The sequence below is a fragment of the Lissotriton helveticus genome, chromosome 7 (assembly GCF_964261635.1).
Source record: "Lissotriton helveticus chromosome 7, aLisHel1.1, whole genome shotgun sequence".
Classification (NCBI taxonomy): domain Eukaryota; kingdom Metazoa; phylum Chordata; class Amphibia; order Caudata; family Salamandridae; genus Lissotriton; species Lissotriton helveticus.
In genome coordinates this window covers 1,899,046,528-1,899,065,366 of record NC_136068.1, presented here as the reverse complement: position 1 = coordinate 1,899,065,366, position 18,839 = coordinate 1,899,046,528, and the positions used below count along the sequence as shown (strand labels likewise).

Sequence of the window (18,839 nt, the reverse complement as noted above, 5' to 3'; positions counted from 1 at the left end):
CACCACTGGTCCTTTATGGGTTTTCGAGTAGCATGCTAGTCGCCGAAAAAGAGCTTCGACATCTTGTGAAGGGTAGTTAGCGCAATAAATGCAATTGCAATTACAATACAACACCTAATGCAGTCTGGAAATTAAAATATGCTGAAAAATGTTAAATATATGTACTCATTTATTTTATCAGTGCTATTGTTTATGTTTTTATTATTGTACTGATATCGCACCAAGAAAGTTGCTTCTTTTGAAGTCACAAACAATAGGTAACTGGTGGCAGGTACGTTTGTGGCTTGCATCCCTGTGATTTCACATTGCCTGCAAACGAAAGGGGCCTCTTGCATTCCCTTCTGATCCTAGAAGCGGCGCAGGGCCAAACTATTCTTGAATGGTTAACAGCCGAGCCCACCCCCTCCAGCGCCGCCCCCTCAGCGCCCACGTCAGGGAACTAACTGTACGTTCCCTCCGCCGCCCGCAGTTGCTCGCTGGACGGGAAGCGGACGGACCGTGGAAACAGAGTGGGACGCTGGAGCGCTATGAGGGGCCCCACAGAGACCGCTGGTGGGGAGAAGGGGGTGCAAGGGCCCCAGGGGGGAGAGGCGGCAGAGGAGAACAGAGAGCGCTTCTGCCAGCTGAAGGACGAGGTGGAGGGGCAGCACTGGGTCATCTCCATCACCATGCTGGCGCTGGCGCTGCTGGCCGTGAACGATGCGCTCTGGGACAGCGCCCACCTGCCTAACAAGAAGGCGCTATGGAAGGACGTGTTGTTGTGGGTGCTGAGGACAGTGATCTCCAAAAAATCCCCGAAGGAGAGCGATGTACCGGAGAGGTTCGGGATGGGGGAAGGGTCGGACGACGAGGGGGCCAGTGCGCCCCTGAAGGGAGCGCTGTGCACACTGTCAGCGGCCCTGATGCACCTCCACAACTGTGACCCCCTTCTGTCACCCCCCCAGCGCGAGCTGGAGAGCAAGCCCCCCCTGCCCACAGGGTCCAAGCTCCAAGAGTGCGTCCATCTGTGCGAGGCGCTATGCGGCTTCAGGAGGAAGGTGTCGGAGCGGCTGAAGGTCGGGGACCCCGGGGACCTGTCCGACCTGAACCAAGAGCTGGGGGTGCTGACACAGCGCTGCGAAGACCAGACCGATGAGGTGCTGAGCAGCGGGGGGCTGTTGGAGGGCACCCGGGGGGCCGGAGACAAGAGGGGTGTTATGTCCTATGAGACACGTTCTAGGGTCTCGACAGGCATAGGCAACACAACAAGGGGTGCAACCCCTGAAGCACCCGAGCGGACCCCGGAAACCGACGGGGAGCCTACCTTGGAAGAACAGAGCACAACGCTGATGCAGACATGGCCCACCACTGATGCCAGGTGTGATCTGCCGCCGGAACCGCAGAGGAGCAGTTCTGTCTCACAAGGTCGGTGAATTGAGACCCACTGTTTCATGGAACAGCAACATGTATTCTTTAGGGCGCATAGAAGCGGCCGAGGCTACAAAGAAGCGCTTTATGATAACATTATTAATTATAAATGGGAATGAAGTTATCCCCAGTTGGCTAGAATGTCTCTGCGGGCACGGCCATCCACTTGGGATTAATGTGACAGTCGGTGGGTTTGATAGCGCCTGAGCACAGGGCAGAGGCAGTGCGAGGAGGCGCTGAGAGCAGCGCAGCGACTGAGAAACTTTTTGGGTGAATAAAAAAAGTTCGCATCACAAACATTTTTTTAATAGTGTAACTTTGACTCTTTAAAGGTACTTTCCAAACAAATGCCGCATTCTCACCACTGCTTCTTTTTGAGTCTCTCAGAAGAGATTGCTCAATGCGACCCCATCACCCGCCCCCTGCTATGCCCACCTTCTCCGCTCCAATCGCAGGGCAGTGACGGGTGGTGTGATGGTGGAGAGGCGATCAGCGCCCCCTGCTCCGCCTCTTTGGCCGCTGTCCCAGGCAATGAGAGGCTTTTTCTCCCGCCCCTCCTGCACGACTGAGGCGGGTCCCACCCCTGGGTTTAAAGGACATGGAGGAGGAAGGCGGGAGCGCCGCTCTATTCAAGCAAAAAAAAAAGTTTATTAAAATGTAGTCTGTGACCAATTAAGTAAGAAAGAAAGGGTTCTACTGTTTCACAACATCGAGCAAACTTTCATTCTCATAACTTCACCCTCTTTCCACAGAGCAGAATAAACAAAAGCAAAGTAAAAGACCTGACCTAAAAAAGATAGTAAGGGACGCAACTAAACCCAAACTTCGTGTTACCACGTACAGAACGCTTAAAACCCAGGACATCTGGTCTTGCACAGAGTGGGAGGGGACTGCTGTGGTTGGGGTGATATTCACAGAGTTGGGGCTCCCTCGCGTATGGAAAGGTGCTCGTAGATGACGTTCTTGAGCTGTGATTTAAACATCACTCATTGGAGCCTCTCTGAACAACCCAGTATTGATCCGGCTCGGTTGTGTTTCAGTTTTATTTATGCGTTTTTATATAGCGCTGACTTTTACCCAAAGGCGTCAGAGCGCTTCACAAAAGGAACAGAACATTACAAATGAACAAATTACAAAAGCAGACGATAAGTTACATGAGGTAAAAGTGACAATTGTGAGCAAACAAAATACATGAGGTAGCAAACAGTGCATTACAGGAGGAGAGAGTGACAAGTGTGCAGGTTACAAGAGAAAACAAAGTACATTTAGAGGTAATATACTGCAATATATGCTAGACACAGAGGCACAAGAACAAACGTTACGTAGGCAATGGTCGCAATTGTGCAAGTATCAAAGGCAAACAACATGTGAGAGGTAGCAAACAGTGCGTTACAAGAGAAAAGTGGCGTGTGCATGTTACAAAAGAGCACCAAACACAGATACAAGGATTAATACTGCAACAAATGGCATACACTCCAACCACACGAACACACTGGGAAGGCACTTCCCTAGTCACGGAGAATAGAGTTTTCAGTGATGGGAGGTCTTCCTTCAGATAATAGAGAGGGCGTGAATTGCTTTAGGAGGTGTCTTTGGAGGAGGAGAACTTTGAGGTCCGTTTTGAAGACCTGGGAGGAGGCTGGGTTTAGTAAGTGAAGTTAGTCAATGTTTCCTGTATAATTCTGTTTGTCTTGTTACTTCTTCTTCTTTTCAGGAACGAGCAGCAACATTGCACCTGCATTGTTCCCTTCTCAGAGGTAACAAAGCACAACAAATGGCAGCGGTGGTATACTGTTGAATGGCTTTATTTCGATATAAAAGCATATAATTAAAGCATTACATTACAGCAATAGATAAAACAGTTTAACAATACACAATATAAAAAATCTATAAAGTCGACAAAAATATCAAGGAAGTGGTTAGTTAGCAGACATAGGGACAGGTTCAAGCAAGAAGCACATCAGGGGAGCAACAGTTTCTTTGCAGATCTTAACCACCAGGCCCAGCCCAAAAATTTTGCCATGCAACAGGCAAAGAAGGGGCGAGCATCTGAACGTAATATTCGTAATGCTTCCAGGTGTGATCTGGTGCCCAAGCTCCTACATAGTGGCTTCAGCCATCTCGACCTAGGCGCTGCATATGCACAACACTCGAACAACAGATGGGCGATGGACTCAACCCTTGAATCACAGAACGGGCAATATGGAATAGTTTGTAATGGTGGCTTCCAGGTAGAAGTTAACAGCCCTAAGGGAAGTACTCCTACCCTAAATTTGAAGTACAATGCTCTGTCACCTGGGTTATGAATTAGATCCAGATATGGTTCTTTAATGGGGAGCTCCTTGATTGAAAGAAACTCAACAGCAGATTTACATAACTTAGAATTGCACTGTTGGAAATGGGATCCCCGGCTGGCCAGGGCTTTCGCCAAAGTCAGTCAGAGACCACCACACCCAAGTCAGGGCAAGGGAGTTACACGCCAAGATAACCCCTACTCACCCTCTAGGTAACGTGGCGCGAGCAGCAAGGCTAAACTTGGAGGCGATGTAGGCTAAGTATTTGCGCACGCACCCCAGCAACAACAACCAAAGGCCCACCACAAAGGAAACTCCACACAAGGTTATATAAAAAATAGCCTTTGTATTACACCAAAACACATTAGATAAAACACACACTTTACAATGTGCCAGAGGCACGGGCAGAATTTACAAGGGATTATTTACAAGACAGGGCCACCTGGACCACTGTCAGGAATCAGAAGTAGCACTTTCAGAAATAGCACTTAGTACATAGAATATAGCACAAAATATAACAATAGAGCGCACAACCAGTAATTACTGGTAACCAGGATCTCACTAGCACCACCTGTACTAGGGAGAAAACAACCACCTATGTATCACAATACCTGTAGGGGTGTAAGGGGAAAACACATGATGCAATGCATGACATTCATTCAGAGGTGTAAGGGCACATGACGCATAAACAATACATTCAGAGGTGCATAGAACAATAACAATTGCGCCAAACTCACGTAAGTCACCACCTGTGACTGTCCCTAGGCCCTCTGGCCTTGTTGGGGCTAGGACGCCCTGTGTCCAAAGTGTCAGGGTCCTAAACGTAGCAGTTGCCCACAAAGTGCTGGGCAACTGGTGCAACAATGTTTGAGCCTGCCAGGGCTCAAGAACAACAGTGGGGGCTCAAGAGCCTCTCTGGGCCCTTCACAACCACTTTGGCGCCTGGAGCCTCTCTCCGGGCCCGAAGAAATAAATGTGGCCCTCCAGAGCCTCACTGGGCTCTAAGAACAAATGGGCTGCCCCTGAGCCTCTCTGGGCTCCTTAATACAACAATGTGGGACTCAAGAGCCTCTCTGGGCTCTTCAAAACAACTGATGCCCCCACGAGCCTTCGTGGCTCTGAGCAGACAGGATGACCCCCTGAGCCTCCCTGGGCTCGAAGCAAAAAGAACTGGCACCGAGCCTCTCTCTGGGCTCTGCAACAAATTGCGGGGATGGAGCCTCGTGGGCTCTAAAGCAATATATGCCCCACTCGTTGGAGTCCCGCTCGGGGGACTCTAAAGACACCAATGCCCCCTTTGCCGGTGGAGCCTCGCAGGCTCGAAAGAAGATGTGGGCGGGAGCCTCTCTGGGCTCTGCACAAATGGGGCGCCGTGAGCCTCGCACTGGAGGGGAGGGGCGGGTACCGTCAATGTGCCCCGACGCCCCCCTCTCCCTGAGCAGTCACTCACCGGCTTCTGCAGATGCTCCCTCGGTCTGGGGAGTAGCGCGTCTCCTCTGCCCGGCGGCTCTTCTTCTCCCCGGGGCTCCGGCAGGCAGCAGCTTCCGCCTGCCTCTCTCCTGCCCCCGGCCTGCCTGACTTCCGGGTCGCGGCTGCGGGGGCGGGACTTCCGGTCGGCCCGCTCTCCGATTGGCCGGCCGGCGAGAACACTTCCGGGTCGCACTTGGCAGCGGCCCGGCAACGTTTTTAAACACCCCGGGCTGCGGCGGTGAATCTCGAGGGGCAATGCCGGGTGGGCACCGGCCTTAATTACCATAAAGCGCGGTGGGCACGCGCTCGATTATTCAAAACCAGCGAGGTGGGCACTCGCTTTACAAGGTCGTTAAGGCGCTCCCAAGCGCCAGGGGGCAATCACAGCGCTCCCAAGCGCTACAATTCCAAATAAAGCGCTCTCACAGCGCTAGAGGCCAATAAAGCGCTCCCTCAGCGCTAGGACCAAAAGAAAGCGCTTTCAAGCGCTAGGGCCCCAAGTAAAGCGCTCCCAGGCGCTTAACAGAAGCAAAGTCCAGCAAAGTTCAGGGAAGTAGGCAGAGGGGCAAGGCTGGGCCCAGAGCCAGCTCACTGGGTCTCCAGGCAGGGAGACAGCCCAAGTGGCGGTCCTCTGGCCCAGCAGCAGCAACAGCCCCCTCAGGATCCTGGAAGAGAACAACATCTGTTAGGACACAGCCCCATTTTTATACAGTGCATTCCTTTGTTCAAGGGTGCAGAGTGGGGGCGGAACCAGTCGCAGCTGGTTCTTGAGTACTCTGTTTACCTCAACCACCCTCTCTATTCACTGGCAGGGCTTGGGTCATTAGACACACCACAGGGGGGCGGAGCCAGCATTGTGTGGGGAAAACCCAGCCCATCCAGGACACAGGTACACTCCTCCCACACATTACTCATGCTAATCTCCCACTCACCACCGGGCAGACCCATCCAGACTTCCTGGAGCCTGGCATGCCAGCCAGCTCCAGCCAATCACACGCCAGCACCCTCACAGCACACGTACAGCCATGTCTAGAAATGGCGCTTCGCTACTAGACACATACATGCTGCATACACCATCTCGCAGCATTCACTCTCACGAGTTCACACATACCAGACTCAAGCCTGTACACCCCACGCATCAGGAACTACCAGGGACACATACATTCCCCATGCATTCCTATGGGCGGGCAGGCCTAGCTCAGCACATGCACTCAGAGTGCGCACGCACTTTCCACTGGGACACAGTGAAAGTGCGCACAATCCAAAAATCACCATCTCCAGGTCACCATTTCAAGCAAAAAGTCTAGGGGTGAACCTGCCCTAAGGGCCAAAGTCCAACATAACCCCCTTCCAGCCAAAACGCAGGGGAGACCAATCACCACCGTGATGGACTTCCCTGCTTGGGGCGATAGAACACGGACGCGGGCCCACAACTGCAGGGACACCCTCCTGTTCTACGCCATGGTGAACCCAGGGGATTCCTTCTAAACACACTGTCTGGACCAACTGGGCTACCCCACTGGTACTCCCAAGTTGTCCGCGGCCAGGACCAGGCCCTGGGCCACCCAGGTGCCACTGGTCCATGCCAATTCGCAGAGCGGGGGGTAGTAACCCCTGGCACATAGGAGCCATTTTCCACTCTTCCTGTCTGCAAGACAGGACTAGACTGCCACTGGTTCTCCAGCCTAAGGCCTACAACCTCAGGCGGACCAGGAGTCTCAGGGAAGGCTCTCCTCCCCCTACCTCTTCTCCTAGGGTTCCTCCTCCCTATGCGAGGGGTACCCCTAGAACGCCATTCCAACCCAGGACTTATCCACTCAGGTTGCACCGGGGTCAGAGGTGGGCTCTCCCACCCTCTGCACCCCCTTCCAGAGGTCTGCCCTCTCCCACCTGGAGAAGTTCCTCTGGAAGAAGAACCGGTCAGGACACTGGTTACAGTCGTCCTACCCTTCAGGTCAGGTTGATCCTGAACCTGGCCTCCCAACCTCTGGTCTAGAACCTTCGGTGGAACAATTGCCTGGCACTCCAGGACTTCTGGGGATTCACTCGCAATCCCCCTGAGGCTAACAAATGTCACATCTGTTGCGTGACTGTCTGTCTGGCGCAGATCTCCCGCCCTCTGTCCACCTGACAGTGCGTGACGATCCCCCAGACCAGAAGTGGTGTTACCATGGTCACTACACGGGAACCTAGCCCAACTGGGTAGTCCCTGACCCACTGGTCCTTCCACTGGGGAACTCCCCCAATCACTCCTCACTCTGGACTCCTGTACCCTCCCTACCGGAGCGGTACTGCCAGACTCTAGAACCACAGGAGCTCTGGTTACAGACGCTCCAGGTCCTCTACTCACTAGGAGATCTTCCTCAAGTGGACTAACAGGACAGCCTAGGTCCCCAACCTGGTGTTCCCTCAAGAAACCATCCAAGTCCTGAGGCAGGGCTTCGGGCGTCTGGGGAACCTTGGTCTCCCCCTCACTCCTGCTCCACTGAGCCAGGCAGTGAGCCCCTACACCCTCCTCGCTATCCTGGGACCTAGCTGGGCTACACTGAGCCTCCTCCACCACGCTGGGCTGGAAGATCCCTGAACCACTACTTTTGGAGTCACTCACCAATGACTCTAGAGAACCTCTGGCCCTTTCCCAGCGGTCGGCTTCCCTTGCCAGTAACTCTGTATCAGTAAATCCAACTTGCAACAGGTGTTGGCGCAACTCTGGCGAACAACCACTGAGCACCTGCTCTTTGACAATAAGATCAAACAAGACTTCAAAATCAGAGTCAGTGTGAACCTCTACCCAAGCCCACAGTGCTCCACAACATTCATCCTCAAACTTCTCCCACGACTGGTGAGGCAGCTTCCTACTGCCCCTGAATTTCAACCTATACTCCTCCTCTTGGGAAACAGGTACCAGACTGGGGGAACTGGGACTGGGATTTCCTACACTGGAATCTAAATAGCTGCCACCACTGGACCCAACCCTCCCTGGGGGATCCAGAAACTCAACACTGCGCGCAGGGGATAGTCTACCCTCCAGAGCTACTTTGCCTCTGGTGGCGGCCCTCTCAGCCTCCTCTATCCTTTCCTGCGCTAAGACCCTCTCGGTCTCCAGCTGTTGCTTTCTAATGCCCAGCTGTGCCATAGCCTGGGCATGCTCCAACCTGAGCTTTTCTAAAGCCAGCTGGTGCTCCCTTTCTCTCCTCCTATCTTCCAGCTCCTCTGGGGACAGGGAAAGGGATGAGGCGCTGCCTCCTATGCTGGACCCAGCAAGGGACTCCCTATCTATGGGGTCCTCACTATCTGCTGGCGTCCCTGTGCTATCATTTTCTTCCTCCTCTTCTGAATCTTCAGGGCTCCCCACAGACCCACCACCCTCCTGGTGTGAAGCCCGGGCCCTTTCCCCACTGCGCTCAAGGTCCCACTGACACTTTTGCCATAGGATCAGGCTGCTCCTAAGTTCGGACTGAGTGTCTAACTCATCCACCCCTATGTCTCTCTCTTCACAGAACCTTACCAACTCTCCCATACTGTATCTAAACAGATCACAGACATCAAAAGCAGGCACCATTCTGGCGGACGTTCTAGTGAAGAGATCACACAGGGAACCTAGGGGTCTGAGCTAACACAGGAGTACACAATTCACAAGGTATTCAGCAAGCTCTCTACCCCAGAGAACTCACACTCACTTGCCTAGTGCCACACACCATTCATCCACACACAACCCCCCCCTCGGACTAGTAAGGCAGTTTCTACCACCCCTGACTTCTCAACCTGACCACAAGTGACACAGGTACCAGACTCTGGGCGCGGGGCAGGGGAACAAATGCACTGGACACAATTGCACAATGATACCTTCAGGAGAAGAAAATATGAAACTTCCAAAAAAACAATCCCCTTAAAATGTGGTCATCTAAAATGCAGAGTTTTGTGGTGCAGCCAGCCGCTACTAAGGTACAAGGCAAACACAAATCCTTATCCCACCGCTTGCCGCCAATGTTGGAAATGGGATCCCCGGCTGGCCAGGGCTTTCGCCAAAGTCAGTCAGAGACCACCACACCCAAGTCAGGGCAAGGGAGTTACACGCCAAGATAACCCCTACTCACCCTCTAGGTAACGTGGCGCGAGCAGCAAGGCTAAACTTGGAGGCGATGTAGGCTAAGTATTTGCGCACGCACCCCAGCAACAACAACCAAAGGCCCACCACAAAGGAAACTCCACACAAGGTTATATAAAAAATAGCCTTTGTATTACACCAAAACACATTAGATAAAACACACACTTTACAATGTGCCAGAGGCACGGGCAGAATTTACAAGGGATTATTTACAAGACAGGGCCACCTGGACCACTGTCAGGAATCAGAAGTAGCACTTTCAGAAATAGCACTTAGTACATAGAATATAGCACAAAATATAACAATAGAGCGCACAACCAGTAATTACTGGTAACCAGGATCTCACTAGCACCACCTGTACTAGGGAGAAAACAACCACCTATGTATCACAATACCTGTAGGGGTGTAAGGGGAAAACACATGATGCAATGCATGACATTCATTCAGAGGTGTAAGGGCACATGACGCATAAACAATACATTCAGAGGTGCATAGAACAATAACAATTGCGCCAAACTCACGTAAGTCACCACCTGTGACTGTCCCTAGGCCCTCTGGCCTTGTTGGGGCTAGGACGCCCTGTGTCCAAAGTGTCAGGGTCCTAAACGTAGCAGTTGCCCACAAAGTGCTGGGCAACTGGTGCAACAATGTTTGAGCCTGCCAGGGCTCAAGAACAACAGTGGGGGCTCAAGAGCCTCTCTGGGCCCTTCACAACCACTTTGGCGCCTGGAGCCTCTCTCCGGGCCCGAAGAAATAAATGTGGCCCTCCAGAGCCTCACTGGGCTCTAAGAACAAATGGGCTGCCCCTGAGCCTCTCTGGGCTCCTTAATACAACAATGTGGGACTCAAGAGCCTCTCTGGGCTCTTCAAAACAACTGATGCCCCCACGAGCCTTCGTGGCTCTGAGCAGACAGGATGACCCCCTGAGCCTCCCTGGGCTCGAAGCAAAAAGAACTGGCACCGAGCCTCTCTCTGGGCTCTGCAACAAATTGCGGGGATGGAGCCTCGTGGGCTCTAAAGCAATATATGCCCCACTCGTTGGAGTCCCGCTCGGGGGACTCTAAAGACACCAATGCCCCCTTTGCCGGTGGAGCCTCGCAGGCTCGAAAGAAGATGTGGGCGGGAGCCTCTCTGGGCTCTGCACAAATGGGGCGCCGTGAGCCTCGCACTGGAGGGGAGGGGCGGGTACCGTCAATGTGCCCCGACGCCCCCCTCTCCCTGAGCAGTCACTCACCGGCTTCTGCAGATGCTCCCTCGGTCTGGGGAGTAGCGCGTCTCCTCTGCCCGGCGGCTCTTCTTCTCCCCGGGGCTCCGGCAGGCAGCAGCTTCCGCCTGCCTCTCTCCTGCCCCCGGCCTGCCTGACTTCCGGGTCGCGGCTGCGGGGGCGGGACTTCCGGTCGGCCCGCTCTCCGATTGGCCGGCCGGCGAGAACACTTCCGGGTCGCACTTGGCAGCGGCCCGGCAACGTTTTTAAACACCCCGGGCTGCGGCGGTGAATCTCGAGGGGCAATGCCGGGTGGGCACCGGCCTTAATTACCATAAAGCGCGGTGGGCACGCGCTCGATTATTCAAAACCAGCGAGGTGGGCACTCGCTTTACAAGGTCGTTAAGGCGCTCCCAAGCGCCAGGGGGCAATCACAGCGCTCCCAAGCGCTACAATTCCAAATAAAGCGCTCTCACAGCGCTAGAGGCCAATAAAGCGCTCCCTCAGCGCTAGGACCAAAAGAAAGCGCTTTCAAGCGCTAGGGCCCCAAGTAAAGCGCTCCCAGGCGCTTAACAGAAGCAAAGTCCAGCAAAGTTCAGGGAAGTAGGCAGAGGGGCAAGGCTGGGCCCAGAGCCAGCTCACTGGGTCTCCAGGCAGGGAGACAGCCCAAGTGGCGGTCCTCTGGCCCAGCAGCAGCAACAGCCCCCTCAGGATCCTGGAAGAGAACAACATCTGTTAGGACACAGCCCCATTTTTATACAGTGCATTCCTTTGTTCAAGGGTGCAGAGTGGGGGCGGAACCAGTCGCAGCTGGTTCTTGAGTACTCTGTTTACCTCAACCACCCTCTCTATTCACTGGCAGGGCTTGGGTCATTAGACACACCACAGGGGGGCGGAGCCAGCATTGTGTGGGGAAAACCCAGCCCATCCAGGACACAGGTACACTCCTCCCACACATTACTCATGCTAATCTCCCACTCACCACCGGGCAGACCCATCCAGACTTCCTGGAGCCTGGCATGCCAGCCAGCTCCAGCCAATCACACGCCAGCACCCTCACAGCACACGTACAGCCATGTCTAGAAATGGCGCTTCGCTACTAGACACATACATGCTGCATACACCATCTCGCAGCATTCACTCTCACGAGTTCACACATACCAGACTCAAGCCTGTACACCCCACGCATCAGGAACTACCAGGGACACATACATTCCCCATGCATTCCTATGGGCGGGCAGGCCTAGCTCAGCACATGCACTCAGAGTGCGCACGCACTTTCCACTGGGACACAGTGAAAGTGCGCACAATCCAAAAATCACCATCTCCAGGTCACCATTTCAAGCAAAAAGTCTAGGGGTGAACCTGCCCTAAGGGCCAAAGTCCAACATGCACATTCTCTCATTTGCCACCCATAAACAGTAAGTCTTCTTAAGCGTCTGTTTAGATGGTGCCGTCCTGTTGACCCAAGCATCTCCTAGACCCAATTCATGGAGAAGCCGCTTGACTTCCCTGAGCCAGCAGACCTTGTGCCATCCCGGTAGGGATAGGAGTTCTCTTAGGGCATTAGCATAGCTGCACAGTTCTGGTACATTCCATATCCTGGCCCATAGTAAGAGGGGGCGTAGCCTAGCTTGTTCACATATTGGGCGAGTACCTGCATCAAGTAAGAGGGGGAGTGAAGGGGTACTATGGGGTAACTTCATGAGATCTTTGTGGAAGTTATTCTCGAGATAGGTTAAAGTGTCAGCTCTCTGCACTCCCCACAGTTCCGCACCATACAGTGCTGCACTCACCACCCTTGCCCTGTAGATGTCTAATAGTGCCCCAATAGGTTTAAGAGATGAGGCACGTTGTTCTTTGAGCAGGGCCCCTGTGTCCCTCTTGTGGTTCAAAAAGACCTTTTGGTGATGGGCCTTCCAAGTCATGGTGTCGCAGAGTCGAATGCCCAGATAGTCAAACTCTTTGACTCTTTCAAGTGGAACTGAGTCTAGTGCAGGAGGAATGACAGATTTCTTAGGGGGGTTAAGAACAAGGAATTTGGTTTTACTTATATTTATAGCTAGGCCCTTGGTGTCACAAAAGACCTTGAAGCTAGAAAGCAACTTTTGAATGCCTGCTGGTGATTTTGAGATTAGAAGGGTGTCATCTGCAAATCGGAGCGTAGGTTTTTTACTACCAGCCAGGGATGGTGCGTCTGAAGGTTGTTGGAGAAGATGCTCCACCACTCCGTTAACATAGAGTGAAAACAGAGTGGGGGCTAGCACACAACCCTGGCGGACGCCCCTATCTACAGGAATGTGGGAAGTTTTTTGCCCCTGATCACCCCATCTAATCTGGGCAAAGTTGCTTTCGTGGAACTTAATAAGCAAAGCCAACAGATAAGGGGGGATACCAAACCCATCTAAGACGCTCCACAGTTGGACTCGTGGGACCAGGTCAAAGGCAGTCCGCAAGTCTATAAAGACTAAATACAAACTGCCCCTGCCCAGTACAACCACTTTCCAATACAACATTAGGAGGCGGAATGTTTGCTCGATGGTACCTGTCCCTGTTCTAAATCCTGCCTGGAAATCTGACAGAACCTGATTGTCTTCGGCCCATTGCAAGATCCTACCTAGTACAACTTTGCCCGCAACCTTTTGAGACGAGTCAAGCAGGCTAATTGGGCGATAATAAGCTGGGTCGTCCCGACAGCCTTTCTTAAAGATGGGGACGACCTCAGCGCCCCTCCAGGAATCAGGAAGAGAGCCACCCAACACAGCCTCGTTCAGGAGCGAGGAAATTATTCTACTCCACAAGCAAGGATTATCCTTCAACAGATCCCCAGGAATTCCATCTGGGCCAGCAGCCTTATTGGTAACAAGACCCCTGATTGCCCCTTCTACTTCCTTAATACTGAAGGGGAAATCGTTAGTTGTGGAGGCATGTGGAGATCTGGCTAGAAAACCCTTGCTTAATTGTAATACACCTGGTGGGGCAGAGTAAAGCTTGGAGAAGTGGTCAAACCAGACCTCTCCAGGAATATTACAAGTGTGTTGGGCATCAATGGGCTTGTCCCTGGCTCTCATCAGATCCCAAAACCCCTTAGAATCTTTTCTAGTACTCGCCTCCATTAACTCACTCCAAAAGTTGTAGTCATGAGCCTCCTTAGCCATGGCTACAGTTTTTTTGTATGATTTCCTCGCAAGTCTAATAATGCCTGGGTCCTTGGTCTTCACTGCAGAAATAAGTTTCCCTTTTGCAACCCGGCATTGTGAGGAGTACCACTTATCTCTAGATAAGGAAACACCTCTCGTTACAGTCCTCACTCTTTTTTGGGGAATGATAAACAGTTCACTTAGTGCCGCAATAGTTTCTGTAAATATCGTTAGAACAGTTTGTCTAGTGATTCCCAAGGCGTCGAGACGCGACCCCACTGCTGTCATTATGGTCCTTGTTTGCGACATCCTTCCCTCATCCGCTGCTACTTTAGCCCATTTTAGCCGCCTACCACAGTGTGAAGGTACAAGTTCATGGGAAGATTTCCACGTGTGAGCGGACTTGGCTGGGTTACTATCATACCAAGGTGGGATGAGGGTTAAGGATAGGGGGTTGTGGTCGCTGTCACAAGACAATATAACTTCCATATCTTGATGGAATGGCCATAGGTTGTGGTTCAACATGATATAGTCAATTCTAGAGGTATGTCCCACCCTATTATAAGTGTGCACACCCTTAAGGTCTGATTTAGATCGGCCATTCGTTGCTCTCAGATCGTGTTCCATACAGAGTGCGTTGATGTCTATAGCACTCTGCGTCCATTTTTTAATCGGATCCACAGTCAGAGTTGGGATTCCTCTCCTTGCATCATCATCCCATGTGTCCAGAAGTCCTCCCTGGCCAGTGGCTCAAAACAGCAATTGAAATCGCCTGCTAGGAGAACATAGGAGTCAATGCTGCAAGTGTCTAATTCGCTGTTTAATCCTGTAGAAGATAGCGATGATAGCCCTCCCCTGGCCCCCCTTAAATATAGGTTGAACAATTCTAGCTTCCTACCCCCCTGACAGTGTATAGATAACCTCTGCAGATCAGGGGATTGGATGGTTTTATGATTTACACTTAAACCCAGTGAAATGCTAACCCATATGAGAAGGCCGCCAGACGGGCGACCTTTGCTACCATGTTGTTGGGAAGCTGGAACAAAGTAAGTCGTGAAACCTACTCTGTGCCTGGGTTCTAGGCACCAGGTTTCTTGCAGGAGACAGATGTCAAAAGGGTCCACAAAGGCGTTCCACTCTGGAATGTCAAGATTGCGGGCGAGCCCTGCCACATTCCAACTTAGAATCTTTATCAGAGGTCTACCAAGGGTAACCTGCCTTGATGAATTGACAGATACAGCTGGGATAGACTCCAGGCCTGCCACCATTACAGTTGCTCCACTAGACATTTGCAGGGGCTCGTTCTGTTGTTGGATAGGAGCCCTGGCTACAGTGGTCCGCTTCACGTCTACTGGAGCAATCTGAATGGGTGACCAGGGAGTCATAGGGGGTGTATCCAGCTGCTGCGCAACTTCTAGAGTTACTAGAGTGCTTAAGATGTTCGTACCCCCCTCTTTTAACAGAGCTTGAGGCATTACTTGTGAAACTGGGGGGTTGGTAACCATAGATTCTGTCGACAGGGATAAGGATTCTAGGATCCCTAGGGCCCGAGGTGAAGGGGCCCCTTCCGCCGCTTGAAAAGCAGCTTGCCTTGGGAGTCAGTCTACATCTTCGAGACCACTATACCTATTCGTTGTTGGGAGCCCGTTCCAACGTCTAGGGAAATCTAGGTGGTTATTCGGGTGACTCCTCCATGTGTGTTGCCGTACCAGCGACCAGTCACCTTCCTGGGTATGTATGGGTCGAGGCGGATAGAAAAAGGACAACTGCCTAGGTATAATGGGAGAACCTTCATTCGTGGGCCATGAGCAGATGTGGTGGGCCGTGTGTGGGTCCTCAAAGGTCACCACTATACAGTCCCCAGGACTGGATTTCCTTGAGGGGCCCACCCAGGGAACTCGACGGACCATAAGAACTTTGCTTCTCCGACCATTTGGAATTGGTCTGTTCGCATTAATCCAGTACATTATCTTATTCTTCAGAGACCCATGGTTCTCGTAGTGACCATTTCCGACCTGGGGGACGCCCGTCAATACAACCACGTAGTCATTGGCCTCTGGAGGAAGATCAATATAGCCCCCTCTAAAATTATTCTTGCTGCGTGGATCCTGGGTCGGTTGTTGAACAGTTTTGGAGGTGCAAGGTCTTGAACAAACACCAACATTAGGATTTACTGAAGATTGGGAGATAGGGTGCTTAGGAGCTCTAGATGTAACAGCAGCAGTATTTTGGTCCACACCCACAGTCCGCGGTTTAGGAATCGGCCGTACTATAGTGGGTACTGGCAGGGGGGGTTGAGGGGCTTGTGGTGTTGGGTCTTCTTCAAGGAGGCCTTGATTTTCTAGACTTCTCAGGCCTAGAGTGGCCAGGGCAATAATGCTCTTTTCCATCTCTAGCAAGTTATTTTCGATTCGTGAGAGTCTAAGGTCTAAGGGAGAGAGAAGTTTCTTTAAAGTATCCCAAACTATGCCTATGAATTCCCCGTCCTTCCCTTCCTGGCCCTCTAAGTGTAAGCCCTCATTCTCTGCTATTGTAGTAATAGAAGCAGAGGCTGTCCCCTCATTATCCCCCTCGCGTTGTGCCTGTGCCCAAGAGGTACACCTCCCTATTACATTAAGCGCAGGTACACTACCCATATTCAACTGGTGTGCCACCGTGATTTTAGCCCTCTTACGAGAATAAGAGGACCGTGAATTGCGTTTCCTTTTGGGTGGATTACCAGTAGTGTTATTACATATAGGTGTGTGTGCGATTACCAAGGGAGGGGGACTAGGGCTAGCTTGCTGATTGGAAATAACCACAGGTAGGGTCAGGTCGCCTATCTGAGTTAATGGACTCGTGGCTGGGGAAAGGGAGGGAAGAATCGGGGGCTGATGGACGTCTGCCTGCGTAGATACACAGTGGGGAGTGTGCAGACGCTCCGGGGTAACAACAGAAGCTATGTGGCCCAGGGAAGATTTTTTTGAATTTGCAAAGTCCTGGGACAACCTTCTAGCAGCTGCCAAGTCCAAGGAAACACGAGTCTGTAGTTTGAAAATTTCTTGGTCTATGGCTAGATTGGTACGGGTGATAAAGTCATCCATGGGGCCATTAATTAATGGCCCGCCTTTAGCAGTCCTACTCCGGGTTGCCCTGGTGCACATGACTTGACAAGATGGACAGACCACCTAGACTAGCGCTGCAATAAGGAAATAAAATGATGATATACCAAGACCAACTAGTCCAGGAGCTGAACTGAGGTGAAAAGAGGGTGGCCCAGACCAGACCTCGCAGCCCTCGAACGGCCTCAAACGGCCCGCTCTTAGCCCGGTCTTCGCCCCGAGCTGCGTCCCGCACTGCGGGAGTTTGGGACTGTAATATAGGAGGTGTGTTGGGCGGGGGGCGGGCCAGCAGGGAGAGCGGACCGGATGCTGTTTCCCGGTCTCGCAGGGACTCCTGGATATCGGAGTCCCCGCACGCTCGCAGCCCCGCTGAGCCTCTCACCCTGAAGCGCCTGGAAGTCCTCACTGTCAGCTGCCACTTAAAACAGCGCGACGCGGCACCCGCGAAGCGGGTGCGGCGAGAGGTGGGTTGAAGTCCTGCTGGGTCCGCTACAACCAACACGCCGCCGAATTCAAAAGTGCCTCCGTGCAAAAGAAGTACAGGTGTCCCAGGGAGGAAAGGTGAAAGGTGCCTTTAAAGTCCTGCAATGGGCGGGGGGCGGGCCAGCAGGGAGAGCGGACCGGATGCTGTTTCCCGGTCTCGCAGGGACTCCTGGATATCGGAGTCCCCGCACGCTCGCAGCCCCGCTGAGCCTCTCACCCTGAAGCGCCTGGAAGTCCTCACCGTCAGCTGCCACTTAAAACAGCGCGACGCGGCACCCGCGACGCGGCACCCGCGACGCGGCACCCGCGACGCGGCATCCGCGAAGCGGCGAGAGGTGGGTTGAAGTCCTGCTGGGTCCGCTACAACCAACACGCCGCCGAATTCAAAAGTGCCTCCGTGCAAAAGAAGTACAGGTGTCCCAGGGAGGAAAGGTGAAAGGTGCCATTAAAGTCCTGCAATGGGCGGGGGGCGGGCCAGCAGGGAGAGCGGACCGGATGCTGTTTCCCGGTCTCGCAGGGACTCCTGGATATCGGAGTCCCCGCACGCTCGCAGCCCCGCTGAGCCTCTCACCCTGAAGCGCCTGGAAGTCCTCACCGTCAGCTGCCACTTAAAACAGCGCGACGCGGCACCCGCGAAGCGGGTGCGGCGAGAGGTGGGTTGAAGTCCTGCTGGGTCCGCTACAACCAACACACCGCCGAATTCAAAAGTGCCTCCGTGCAAAAGAAGTACAGGTGTCCCAGGGAGGAAAGGTGAAAGGTGCCTTTAAAGTCCTGCAATGGGCGGGGGGCGGGCCAGCAGGGAGAGCGGACCGGATGCTGTTTCCCGGTCTCGCAGGGACTCCTGGATATCGGTGTCCCCGCACGCTCGCAGCCCCGCTGAGCCTCTCACCCTGAAGCGCCTGGAAGTCCTCACCGTCAGCTGCCACTTAAAACAGCGCGACGCGGCACCCGCTGCTGGGTCCGCTACAACCAACACGCCGCCGAATTCAAAAGTGCCTCCGTGCAAAAGAAGTACAGGTGTCCCAGGGAGGAAAGGTGAAAGGTGCCTTTAAAGTCCTGCAATGGGCGGGGGGCGGGCCAGCAGGGAGAGCGGACCGGATGCTGTTTCCCGGTCTCGCAGGGACTCCTGGATATCGGAGTCCTCACCGTCAGCTGCCACTTAAAACAGCGCGACGCGGCACCAGCGAAGCGGGTGCGGCGAGAGGTGGGTTGAAGTCCTGCTGGGTCCGCTACAACCAACACACCGCCGAATTCAAAAGTGCCTCCGTGCAAAAGAAGTACAGGTGTCCCAGGGAGGAAAGGTGCCTTTAAAGTCCTGCAATGGGCGGGGGGCGGGCCAGCAGGGAGAGCGGACCGGATGCTGTTTCCCGGTCTCGCAGGGACTCCTGGATATCGGAGTCCCCGCACGCTCGCAGCCCCGCTGAGCCTCTCACCCTGAAGCGCCTGGAAGTCCTCACCGTCAGCTGCCACTTAAAACAGCGCGACGCGGCACCCGCGAAGCGGGTGCGGCGAGAGGTGGGTTGAAGTCCTACTGGGTCCGCTACAACCAACACACCGCCGAATTCAAAAGTGCCTCCGTGCAAAAGAAGTACAGGTGTCCCAGGGAGGAAAGGTGAAAGGTGCCTTTAAAGT

The 18,839-nt window shown here is 53.3% G+C and overlaps 1 protein-coding gene across 1 annotated transcript in view; it reads left to right on the top strand.

Annotated features, from left to right (window-relative positions):
• Positions 1–470: 470 nt before the first annotated feature.
• LOC144770862 (uncharacterized) overlaps positions 471–18,839 on the top strand; it is a 100,048-nt gene continuing 81,679 nt past the window's right edge. The window contains exon 1 of the mRNA XM_078655641.1: positions 471–1,404. Coding sequence (XP_078511767.1) covers positions 528–1,404 — 877 coding nt within the window. The 5' untranslated portion in view covers positions 471–527. The remainder of the gene's footprint in view (positions 1,405–18,839) is intronic.